The sequence below is a fragment of the Crinia signifera genome, chromosome 7 (genome assembly GCF_055691185.1).
Source record: "Crinia signifera chromosome 7, ASM5569118v1, whole genome shotgun sequence".
Taxonomy (NCBI): domain Eukaryota; kingdom Metazoa; phylum Chordata; class Amphibia; order Anura; family Myobatrachidae; genus Crinia; species Crinia signifera.
In genome coordinates, this window is record NC_139223.1 from 39,141,131 (window position 1) to 39,154,747 (window position 13,617).

The 13,617-nt window shown below is 44.3% G+C and overlaps 1 protein-coding gene across 1 annotated transcript in view; it reads right to left on the reverse strand.

Moving 5' to 3' along the window:
• Positions 1-366: 366 nt before the first annotated feature.
• LOC146020068 (heparan sulfate glucosamine 3-O-sulfotransferase 2-like) overlaps positions 367-13,617 on the reverse strand; it is a 59,135-nt gene continuing 45,884 nt past the window's right edge. The window contains exon 2 of the mRNA XM_083152869.1: positions 367-3,061. Within this exon, the coding sequence (XP_083008995.1) occupies positions 2,443-3,061 (619 nt within the window). The 3' untranslated portion in view covers positions 367-2,442. The remainder of the gene's footprint in view (positions 3,062-13,617) is intronic.

Consider the following 13,617-nt stretch of genomic DNA (forward strand, 5'->3'; position numbering starts at 1 on the left):
TGACGAAGGGGGAGACCCCGAAACGTAGACGGACAACCTGACTGAATAAACAGTCCTTTGTTTCACCATCAACAAGACCCTGAGTGCCCGTTCTTTCCTGATTATCTACAAGGGGCTGAAAGGTCCTTACTGTTGGCACCTGGGCAAGGATATATCCATTGGCTACCCTAAGACCTGTTGTGCCGGACCTTACTCTCTGTATATATATATATATATATATATATATATATATAGATAGATAGATAGATAGATAGATAGATAGATAGATAGATAGAGAGATATTCTTCTTCTGTAGCATACGATAATATAGGCTGCAACTTATCTATACACCACCGAAAGCATGGAGCTATACAGGCTGCTCAGTACTGAATAATATGGGAAACCTTTATTGCACAAAAATACATTTTTTTTATGATAACATTTCCAGTTTTGCCAGTTTCTCCATGATTCCATCATTTGTTTTCTTAATTTCAGTGTAGTAATTATTTACAATATGTAATAAATAACATCTCTTTCATATTCAAACAATGGGAGGGGAGCTGGGTGGATACACTATATATTATTAATACATTTTACATTCTTCAGTGTTTCTATTTTAAACATTCTTTTTATTTATTTATTTGATATAGATAAAAAGAGCGGAGAAATTGCCCAGTCAACCAATCAGCTTCTACTGACCATTTTATAGAATGTACTTGATAAATGGTACCTCAAAGCTGATTGGATGCCAAGGTCAACTACGTCATTGGCCACTTCTGCACTCTTTTTACTGCTGTATACATCAACCCCAAAGAAAGGCTGGCTTTCAAAAGTTACCCCTGAGTTCCCTATTGTTTTGTGGGGAACAGCGTGGGTCCCACAGGAAAACTTACAGTGGGAGGAGGGGCTATCAGAACACTGCAGCCCCCTGTACTTCCGCCATGGTGTCTTAACACGACACAGGCACAGTATCAGCCCTCTAGTTTGGGGTGGTGTTATATGGGCATATTTAATACTACAGTGGTTTACTAATCATTAAACACTGAATATAAAAATAATATAAAATAAGACTCGAGGATAAACTCTTATTTACGTTTCACAACCTGCTTTTTATGGCTGTGAATGTAGAGCACCAAAATAATGATCATTTAGCTGGTGTTTCGCTTCTATATTTAATCAGAGCAAAAAAGCTCAGAGAAAATAGGCTCAAAAAATGCTCAGTAACTCCGGACTTTTTTTTCCAGATACCAAAAAAAAAAAATAGCTCTTGACTTATAGTTTAGTGCATTGTGTGACCTGTCGCTGGGTTCTAGGAAATACAAATTAACAATATAGTCTTAGGGTTCATGCTATGGTCGTTTAAATGACCCTAAGCTCTTGAACTTGACTTGAAACGAGGATGTTGTTTGACCTACAGACTTGCGGGCCTTAGGACGGAAGACAAAATATGGGAGACACAAAGATTGTATATCTATAGCTTGTAAGCTTGTGAGCAGGGCCCTCCTACCGCTATGTTGGTCTATTATTACCCAGTTTGTTTTATCGCTGTTGTTTCCAATTGTAAAGCGCAACGGAATATGCTGCGCTATATAAGAAACTGTAAATAAATAACATAAAGTGCATGGAGGACGTTCAGGAACATGGGAGGAAATCTAACCATCCAGGCGGTGTCCATGTCCTGTGGTTACGGATACCCATGTGCAATTATCACAGGGAACCATCGATCACTGTCTCAAGTTCTATTTGCAACATGGATACTACAGCTGAAACGGAACTACATTCAGATGTTATTCCACCGAATCCAATATTCCTGCCTACTTAGAGAGTTATTATTGTGTACACATTAGTGCTCTTATGGTAGTTTTGGAGTAAGACCTCTTATTTATTATTAAAATTATTTCAGGTAAAAAGCAAAGTTCCAATGAGAGTTCTCAAATTGATAAAAATGTCCCCCCCCTCCCCCTCCAATAAAACAAAGCATGTTGCATGTTCTCAGAGTGGAATGGTTGGGTCTGTAATCTCTTATTACTGTCTGTTGCCATGACAGGGAATTTGGGACCTCGGTATTAAGATGTCTTGAGCTAAAAATCAATTATGTCTCCTGCTAGTACCTGCAATGGAGCAATGAAGTATGAAGTGTGCTTCATCTACTAGTCTTAGCATCTGGAGAAGATCCACCTACTGATGGTTTTCCTTGGACCTCTGAATTTCTGTTCCCTGTGATTAATTCTCCCACAGGTGGCTATTTTTGCAATAAATCAGTGGACGTTATAGATTCTTAGCATAACCTTACATTGTTCCCAGCCCCAAAAATTTTAGTTGTCCTCAAAGACTTTAGCCTTCACATCTTGGTCTTGTCTGATTGTCTGCAGTCTAAAGCTATGTTTTCCCCAAGACACCGTCCATTCTCTGCTCACTTCTCAGGGATCATATACGTATAATTTGTGCTTCTCTACTCAGATTCTACTCCCAGTGAAAGTCCTGCCCCACCGTCTCATAGAACCTAATATTATGGGGCCTATAGAACTCCCTTAACTGTTCTATATCTTCCGTGGTAATCTGTACATGATTCCGACCCTTCGATTTGCCCAGGCAGCGCGGTGCTCCACCACCCCCAGGCTTCTTGAGACAGGGAAATCCCTTTGTCTTGTTGAAGTAGAAATGTTTGTCTGTCACCAGACGCTTGAGGCCAAGGAAGTCCTGCACACGCGCCATCTCCCCAGCGGGGTCAGTGATCAGCCGCTCTCCACTTACAAAGTGCATTTGGGAAATTGGGAAGTGACTAAGCCAGGGCTGCAGGTGTAAAGCATAGAGCCCAATCCTGATGGCATTCCAGGAAGTGTCCACCTCCCCGCTGGTCCTGTTGCGGAAGGCCAACTCACTAAAGCTGGGGATGTCCGGTTTCTTGGATAGGGTCTGCGTATAGTCAGAAATGGCACGGGTCACAGGGTTGCGCACCACCACGATCAACTTCACCCGGGGGGACATGTATGAAATCCTACGGGGGGCCTCCCGCGTCACAAAGTAGCTGGGGGTCTTCTCCACGGTGATCTGCCGGTCCAATGACCGCGGCATCAGGTTTCTGTGGTTGGAGACAGAGAATGTGATTGGCTGTTGCTTAGACACAAGGCAAAACATGCAATACAGCTATAGGCATAAGAGCTGGGGGTATGCGGATTAATAGATCAACAGTGTGTAGGTCGACACTTTATTTTCAACATGCATTTGGTCATGGAATACAACAAAGTTTTGTACATCCAGAGCCGGCCCTAGCCTAAATGACACCCTAGGCAAGATTTTGGCTGGTGCCCCCTAGCACCGCCACTAGTTCCGCCTCTGACCCTACTCCCCTTTCCCAGCACCATCAACCCTCATCATAGCAGTCATCATTTTGGTGCCCCTACCCGCAATAGTTTAAATAGAAACAGCGCACACATTTGGTGCGCAGCCCAAACAGGGGTGTGTTCTTGCTGGGAAGGGGCATAGCCACACAATAGTACCCCCAATTCAAATTATGCCACACAGTAGTGCAACTTTATTAACATTACATCATGTGATGGTGTCCCTTATTCACGTTATAACACACAGTAGTACCAATTTACCTTATGTACATTATTCCTCACATTATTCATATTATACTCTTAGAAAAAAAATCCGGAGAAAATATTGTATTTTAAGCACCTCCATGGCCACACTGCAACCCAGCACAAAGCAATGTATGCTGGGCAGAGGAGAAGAGCTGCAGCTGCTGCTGTCACTTAAGGGGAGGGGGCCCGGAGCCCCCACTGGGCCCTTCCATCAGACTTTGGCCTGGGTAATTTGTACCCCCTACCCCTTTCTCTCGGCACCCCTGATAATACCACACAGTAATGCCCCTTACACATGACACACATTATTAATGTCCTTATAACCATAATGCCCCTTACACATTATGCCAACCTTTATTAATGCCCTTCATACACATAATGACACACATAATGCCCCTTACACATATGTTGCACATTATTAATGCCCTTATACACATGACACACATAATGCCTGTTACACATATGTCGCACATTAATAATGCGTTTATACATGACACACATAATGCCCCTTACACATATGCCGAACACTATTGCACAACCAACCCACCCGCATACAGCACTCGCACAGCTGCTAACACTGTGACCTCTGCCTTGGATACAGATGTTTCCTCATACATCTTGCCTCAATAGGCCATGCAGCTCCTGGCTAGTTCTGCGAACATTGGGTGCCTTTTTTGCTGAAAATTCATCTTATTTGCATTGTTATGACCAGGACACACAAGGAGCTTCCAATGATTAAAATGATATGCGGCATGCCTATATTCTGTGAGCGGCTGTGGCTGTACCTGCATACGGAATGCTATGTTACAGTGATTTCCATGAATACACTATTTCATATGCAGATACAGTCTCACTCACACACAGAATATAGGCATGCTGCATATCATTTTCATCAGCATAAGCTGCTGATGCCCCTAGGCATTCCAAATGCCCTAGGCAATTGCCTAGTTTGCCTATGCCTAAGGCCGGCTCTGTGTACATCCACTGGCGAGTTTTCACACAAATAGACGTATAAATCACTTACACAATGATTAATATACTCTAGAATGGAGTCTCTTTGGATCTAAAAGAAACTCAAACAATATTAGTCCGTCATTTCCGGCCAATTGGAACACATCAATTGGCAGGAAATGACGGACTAATATTGTCAGATGGAACGGAACGTCACTTCCGGTTTCGTAAACCAGGAAGTGAACGGCTGAATGAGCGTATCAGCTGTTGTAAGTTTGTAATTGGAGGGGGAATAAAAAGGCCCCGTCCGATGGTGTGCATTAGACTTCTGAGGAAGGGCTTTACCTGCCCGAAAGCGCGCTTAAGCTGGATGAACACCACCGAACGGACCCTATTCTGAGGCCATTGGAGGAAGCTGTATCCCCGCTGAGGACCGCTGGTCGGTTACCTAGAGGGTTTTACTTGATGCTCCACAGCACAGTCTGAGGATCCTATCACCCTGAGGGGTATTTTGTTTGTTTTTATCAACCACATGTGAGTGTAATAAAGAATTGTTATTTTTAATATAAAAAAACGGTGTTGCACTATATATCTTTCATCGAGTCCCTAGGGAACTTATATGTGGAGGATCATGTTGGAGTGAAAAAGAAAAAGACCTATTGATATGCGCATTTTATCCTATGGAATGTGAGTGCACTGAATAAATATTATCATTGCTTCACGTTTAAAACATTGCTGCACTATGGTCGTCTTTCTTTGTTTGAGTTTCTTTTAGATCCAAAGAGACTCCATTCTAGAGTATATTAATCCTTGTGTAAGTGATTTATACGTCTATTTGTGTGAAAACTTGCCAGTGGATGTACAAAACTTTGTTGTATTCCATGTCCTTTTGAGCTTTTTTGGTGAAGGCTTTATTGTATTTCCTGGGCAGAGTGTCACTAATTGCGCTGTGGGTGGCTCAGTAAAAATCCTCTCTATCCAACATGCATTTGGTCGACATTGGCAACATGGTTAAATGGGCAACGTTAGTGTTTTTGAAAAACTTTTTCATACTTTAGCTTAAAGCATGAAGAGTGAAGTGATCAATGCGAGGGGACACTGTACACTAAGGGGGTTATTCTGGTTGATGTGCTCGGATGCGTATGGACCTGAATACGATCCTAAATTAGGGTCCATGTGCTCAAGCAAATTGACACCAAAAACTCAATGCGGCCATTTTCTGTGTCCACCATTTCCATGTCGACCTTGTACCTGCTGACCTTTGGGGTGTTAATCATTTTATCGACCACACTTAGGTCGACATTCATTTGGTCGACACCGTTGGGTCGACAGGGGGGGGGGAAGGTCCACAGGGTTCTAGGTCGACATGGGTCAAGGTCGACAGGTGTCTAGGTCGACAGGTCGTTAGACTAACTACACACCTAGTGTGTCTAATACCCCACTTTCCCCTCCCCACTTACAAACTGTATATATATTTGTTGTTGGCTACATTGGGGTTTCCGTTGGACACGGTCCCCAATCAGTACACTGACACGGTCTCTGGCGCCAGAGCCGTGTGTGTCCCTGCCTGTTCTAGATCCACATGAGCGAGGGAGTGCACACAGGCACACCTCAGACTCAGCTCTGCGGTTGGAACGCAGGTTGTGGAACTACTGGCTCCAGCAAGCCTAACAGCAGCGCTGAAACGGCATCACATCCGTGTTCAAGCGCGTGCTGGTGGCTGCACTAAGTGAGCCTCAGGACTATTGTGATACATTGTATATGATAAAGTTACAAACCTGACTTATCCACATTACATGACTTTGGTAATATAAACAAGTCTTCTGTGCCACACTATATCTATTATAAATAATAACGGTGATAACGGGTAGTGGGGTCCCGCTAGGTGAGGATTCTTATCCTTTTTAAAAATCACTATTTGTTGTCTTACGTGTTGTCCAGTCCTTTTTATATCTTCGCAACTATTTTAAATGAACTCAATAAAAGTGATGTTTTACTAAGTATTATTTCTCTAGGTGCACCAAGAAAAGGCACTCTTTTCTGTCCTCCTTAAAACATTTTCTGTGTCCACCATTTCCATGTCGACCTTGTACCTGCTGACCTTTGGGGTGTTAATCATTTTATCGACCACACTTAGGTCGACATTCATTTGGTCGACACCGTTGGGTCGACAGGGGGGGGGGAAAGGTCCACAGGGTTCTAGGTCGACATGGGTCAAGGTCGACAGGTCGTTAGGTCGACATGGGGTTTTTCACCCGTATGTCGACACAGTCGACATGGACACAGTTGGAAGTCAACCGCAGCTGCTCGCTATGCTTCAGGTACGGTGCCTCGCTGCGCTCGGCATGCTATTTTATTCTCACGCCCTAGTGGATGGTAAGGCATGAAATACTACTTGTCGGCACATGTCGGCTCAAAAAACAGTGAAAAAACCCATGTTGACCTAACGCATATGTCGACCCAAACCCATGTCGACCTTGTCCCATGTCGACCTGGACACCTGTCGACCTTGACCCATGTCAACTATCAATACCTGATATTTATATGACCAAAGAACAATAAGTGAAAAGCATAGGTTACGTATTATGTCCGTAACCTGTGTACCCTTTATTCCTAGCTACTTGCGAACAAAGCGTAGCGCAGCGTAGCGTACCTTTACAGTGTATTGTACACGCTTGAATCAATGCAGTGATAAGAGATCCTTTCACAGTACTTTGTCTCTAATCTGCGAATACACTTAAAGGACAATGTCCGTAATACACCTTATCGCAAGATGCAAATAATTTAGACGAGACCACGATATAACAAGTGAGGAGATAGATTCTCCGTATATAGTGTATTTAGTCCCTAATGGACAACAGGGGATTACAGAAAGAAGAAAATACAGGGTAACACGTGATACAATTATCTAACAATAATTATACAATAAGACTCTACTTGGGAAAGAAAACAGGCACAGGATACAATCAGCCAACGATACAATAAAAGTAAGTACAGGGAATGCAACCGTTTACCGTCTCAAATATGCGCAGCGCAGTCCGGTCGGAGCTCGCTATATTCAGATTGAACTATAGCCCGGTCAATGGTAAGGGATAGAAGCAGTGTCGAAGTGACAGAGCCCGCCCAGGGTTAGCTATCTTATAGGGTCAGAAGGGGGAGGTCAAAGGCCATTCCTATTGGTCAGGGTTCGAATGTCCAGTCCTCAGTGATTGGGGCAAAGTATTACACCTGGTTTGCATAGGTGCAGGGGGAGTGAACTTTGGAGTCCTTTGTGTGTTGGCATCGTCGTCGGGGGTCGCAAATAGCTACAAGAACCGGTTATATCTAGATTCTTTTGACACACGCATTTTAACAGAAATAGTCCTTGGAATATAGATTTTGTCCGTAACTATCGGACCGTATGAATTGCGAATTATTCGCAATGACCGGAGCACTGCGCATGAGAAACGGAACGTAACGGTACCAAACATTATACAGACAGAAGTATGTAATGCTGATTAAACTATGTGTAGTGCTCTAAACCTTTAATTAACTATATTTTATTTGGTGTAAGTATGGTATTATGAATTTATGTGTAATAGGATGGCTGCGCTCCTGGTCCACTTTGTCACACAGACTCGGGTATGTATACTTTATTTGCGCAACTCTGCGAACCAAAATGGCGGCCATACTATCCTAAAATGGCGTGTGTGCAACTCGACTTTAACACAACCTAGAACCATGTCGACCCAACAGTGTCGACCTAATGACTGTCGACCTAAGTGCTGTCCACAATACGACCGTATCCCGACCTTTGCATGTTTTACTACATCCTGTGGTTACCGTCATACACTGCACATAAACATATCCCTCAAACAGTCCAGCGCTGTCATATATTATACCAAAACCCAATCGCTTGTTACGGTGAGCGCCGAGCTCTGTGTTTTTTTAGTAATGTGGTCACATACCATTTTGCACCCCAAACCTGGTGGTGGCGTGTGCTGTGGATTTGCACTCGCCACCACAGTGGATTCATAATTTTTGTTTATTTTATAATAGTATAATGATTTCCAATGACGTATGACATGGTGAACCTTCTTCCTCTATTACATAGGACCTCATTCACACCTGTTAGCAAGGCTGCATTTTTTGCAAACAGATAAAACCATGCTGCACTGCAGCTGGGGCAGATGTAACATGCACAGATTTAGATTTGGGTGAGTTATTTTGTTTCTATGCAGGGTAAATATTGGTTGCTTTATTCTTACACTGCAGTTTAGATATTCATAAGTGGAGGCTGTTATATTGCCCTACCTGGTGATAGATGCAGGGCTGCCATCAGAAATCGTTGGAGACGGGACTGACAAAATAGTCAGGGCCCCCCTTCCGAGCGCAGGGTAGCAGGTAAATAAAGGAGGCTGGCGAGCGGTGGGCTGCGGAAGATGATGACATGCGACCCGCCGCTATTAAACGGATGTTGGTGGGTGGCTGCGGCAGCGGGTGACCCATGGCCTGCCACTATTAAATGAAGTAGGGTGGCGGATGATGCGCGGCGCGCTGCGGCAGCGGACGACCCAGTCAAATCAAGGTGGCGGTCAAAGATCGGCCGGGGGTGGGGTGGAATGTGCAACAGAATGCCCGGGCTCTCCCCTCTCTGCCAGGGTGGCAGGGCCCAGGACAATTGTACCCATAGCACCCCCTGATGGCAGCCCTGGATAGATGTCAAGCATGGCGCCGGATCGGTCCATTGTTCCGGGGGCCGGACCGTTTTAGTTTTTACCCAATCCCCATAAAACACTACCCACGCCTCTGGATAAAATGCTCTACCTATAGTTACACTACTCAGCCATAACATCTAATTGACGGCTGGTGCTGTAGTTTAACAACAGATTTAAAAAAAAAACCACTGTCGCTACCATTAGCTTATTTATTCATATTACCTGAGCTGGGGCTAATAATAATTAGTCTAAAAGCCGCCAGTCTCACCCAAGAGAAATAGAATTTAAATACCTAAAGCCTTTCAGCACACACTACGGTGCCAGAAATCATCCCGAATACCATAATATATCCATATATATGTGTCTCTGCAGCCTCAGTCTCTTAGACAAGCATTTAAGTGCAGTTAATTTGTCTCAAAATAATTAATCTGGGGTGAAATTCCAACCCAGATAAAGCAAGCTACATTCATTAAAAACCTCATAATACGATACAGCTGCTGCAATTATTTCCTAATCAAAAGCTTGTCGGGATGAAGATTTATCCGTGTATTACGCATCTACATTGCGAGAAGCAGACTGGAAATTACTGCGCCCGCTCATGTGAGGCGATCTGTTAGGACCATATTTGCTTCCCCTGCTTGAAAAGCACTAAAAAAAAATAGGGTTAACGCTAATTCTCCTTCAGCACTGAGGGGGTGGAATGGATCAATTAGTTATCCCTTCCTCTCCCTGGGGAGTTCTGCTGAATAGACCTACTCAAAAGAATTAACTGTACCGCGCCAGAACCCAGGAACTCATAGATCTGTGGAAATGTGCTGAACTTTTACCGTTGTGCACCAAGAGGGCTGTGGTCATACCCCTTCAACCGCATGACACCCCCTACATGATTGGCTCAAATAAATAAAAATAACAGACTGTTAGCCATAGTCACAATACAGAGAGCATCCCTGTGACCAACATAAAGGCCCTTAATATGGTTCACTCGCAAAGGCAAATTCCTTCTCAAATTGACAAAACCATGTGCACTGCAGGTGGGGCAGATGTAACTAAATCTAACGGTACTTATGTAGTATCTGGGCTGCCGATTTTTTGATTGTATACCTTAACTTAAGGCATACAATCAGTGCGATGCGATATCACATCGCATCGCATGCGACCATATCGCATGCGATGCGATGACCCGATTTTTCCATAGGATTCAATGTTAAAATGGACTGAGTCCACTACTATCGTAGTGAGCATGGAGTTGGATATAAACCTGCCAGAAGAGTGGCGAGCGAAGCGAGCCCCGCGAGGGGACGGTATTCTGTGTCCGCACGCCACGCTTCGGGCTCGGTGGCTCGCTACGCTCGCCACAGGTTTATATCCAACTCCATGCCCACTTGGATAGTAGGGGTATGAAAAGGACCCCTTTTCCCATTGAATTCCATGTTAAAATGGACTCAGTCCATTTTAACATTGAATCCTATGGAAAAATCGGGTCCATCGCATCGCATCGCATGCGATATGGTCGTATGCGATGCGATGGACCCGATTTCAAAATCGGCAGCCCAGATACTACATAAGTACCAATCTAACTTTTATCTGCACGTTACATCTGCAACTGCAAGTGCACATGGTTTTGTCCATTTGAGAAGGAATTTGCCTTTGTGAGTGAACCAGAATAAGGGCCATAGTGCAGACAGTATCCATGTGACTCCCATAAAGTAAAAACAGCATCCACATGACCACCACACAGTAAAGACAGCATTCTAATTACCCCAGTGCATGTCCGTGAATACCAAACAGTACAGACTGCATCCCAGTGATCATCATGTAATACACAGCATTCCAGATAGCACCACAAACCACAGAGCACCACAGGCATACAGCACAGCACAGAGAACGACAAAGTATATTGAGGATCCCAGTGACCACAATGTACAAATACACTGAACATCCTAGTGACCACCATACAGGGTCTGATTCAGAGATGTACATAAACAGAATTTTTACGCAGTTAAGAAATTCCCAGCAGATGATCATGCAGCTGAGTAGCACGGTGTATGTGTTGCAGTGCCCTTATCAGGGCCGGATTATAATGGAGGCACAAGGGGTCAGTGCCCCTGGGCCCCCCTCTAGCTAGGGGCCTCTTGTGGTTGGCATGCATTTAAAAAAAAAAAAAAAAAAAATTTTTAATTTTTTTAGCTAAATGTTTTGTGCATGGCAGTGGGGTAGTGCTGCAGCTTCACCTATCTGCCAATGTGACAATGATTAATGGTGCTGAGCATCGGGAGCCAAGGCACACTGATTACATGAGTGTGCTGTGCATTACTGGGAGTTGACTAAGTCCCATGACACTTTGCACCAGAGGGCAGAGGCTGAGAGGTTTGTACTGAGCTCTGATTGGTGGAGCTCATTACATGCTTCTCAGGCCCATGGAGAACAGCAGCAGCAGCTTAGTCATGGAAGGCTTTTTAATCAGAGGCAGCACTAGGACTGTGAGGTCTCCAACAGAGTAAGGTTCAGAGGGACAAACACAGGCTTTTCATGTGGTAAGTATGTATGTGTGTATATATATATATATATCTATATATATATATATATATCTATATATATATATATCTATATATATATATAGATATATATATATATATATATCCCCTGCAGTTACCCATTGACCAAGTTTATACTGCCTTTACTTTGTGTTTTGACAGTGTAATATTCTCCCATGCAGTTTGCGGCCAGTAATGACAAGTGCAAGGGGGCCCCCCTGTCTAAAGTACCCCGGGCCCCCCGAAGGCTTAATCTGGCACTGGCCCTTATGACAGTGGTCGCATATTGGATTTATTAGCAAAGTGACTGACAGCCAGAGACTGGCGGATGTTACTGTCATGGCAAAAATGTAGATCTGGCACAACCATTTTTGGGGCGCTGACTGTGATTCTGTACTGACCTGCGACAGATGCTGTGTCTTTGTATGCAGCCAACTGGATTTGCAGAGCCACCGGTGGATGTCTCCGTACATGCAGTATTCAGGTGTTAGTGACATTGGAATATTTATGCATAGTTGCTGCGTAATAAATTCACAGCTCCAAATTCGGTTGTGTACATCTCTTAATAAGACCCACAGTACATTAAGCAGCCCACTGACTGTAATACAGTTCACAGACCATTCCAGTGACAGCTATACAGTAACAAAGCATCATAAAGTACAGATAGCACCTCAATGACTACCATACAGTACATTTAGCAGCAATGTGGCTGCCATGTGGACTAAGCGCGCCCAGTGCTCGCAGGTCCACCTCGCACGCTGGGTTGCCTGCACGGCTGTGAATGGATGTAAAACATGCGCATGTGGATTTAAAAACGCTGAGCTCACATTCGAATTTGCATGCGAGTGTGTAGACCAGAATAACCCCCTTTTAGTAGGAATGAATGCAGCAGGTTTGAAAATGTGACAGTTAGTAGTGACTACAGCTGTGTACCATTGGTAGATCTCGAGAACCGGTTTGGCCAAGCCTGCAGGCCTGCACTAGAGGATATTGCAGGGCTGCCGACTTTTGTAGTCTCCTCTCCGGCATCATTAAGCCCCGCCCCCAGGATGGAAAATAACCCGATTTGCCGACCTCCGTGGAGGGGCTAAAATGACGTAATTATGTTAGCACGTTAGCCCCGCCCCCTCCTTGGTGACCCACAGATGGCAATATTTAAACGTCACGGTCAGGGGGGAGGATGCGCAATCGGGGGGCGGAGCGTTAGTCCCCCACAATCCAGGAGGGTTGCCCACCTTTCCGGGGGTCGGGAGGGGGGACCTGATTTTCAGGACACTCCCAGCCATTCCAGGAGGGTCGGCAACCCTGGCGTATTGTGAGTTATTGTTCACTATATCCTCTATTTATGCTCCTGCACGCCGTTAATGATGATTGCTGTCATTACAGGGGTGTACAAGGACTTCTGAAGCAAGCCCCAACATTTTTACCATGACAAATATCTTTTGGACACACACACACACACACAAAAAACAATACAAATTTGTTCTGGAAAAGCAATGAGAGTGTGGAACTGAATTGGAAATGGGGCAGTATGGATGGTGTAATGGTTCGCATTACTGCCTCACAGCGCTGAGGTCATGAGTTCCATTCCCATCATGGCCCTAACTGTGCGGAGTTTGTATATTCTCCCCGTGCTTGCGTGGGTTTCCTCCGGGTACTCCGGTTTCCTCCCACAATCCAAAAATATACTGGTAGGCTAATTGGCTCCCAACAAAATTAGCCCTAGAATGTCTGTGTGCGCGTGTACATGTGGTAGGAATATAGATTGTAAGCTCCACTGGGGCAGGGACTGATGTGAATGTTCAAATATTCTCTGTAAAGCGCTGCGGAATATGTGTGCGCTATATAAGAAACTGTTAATAAATAAAT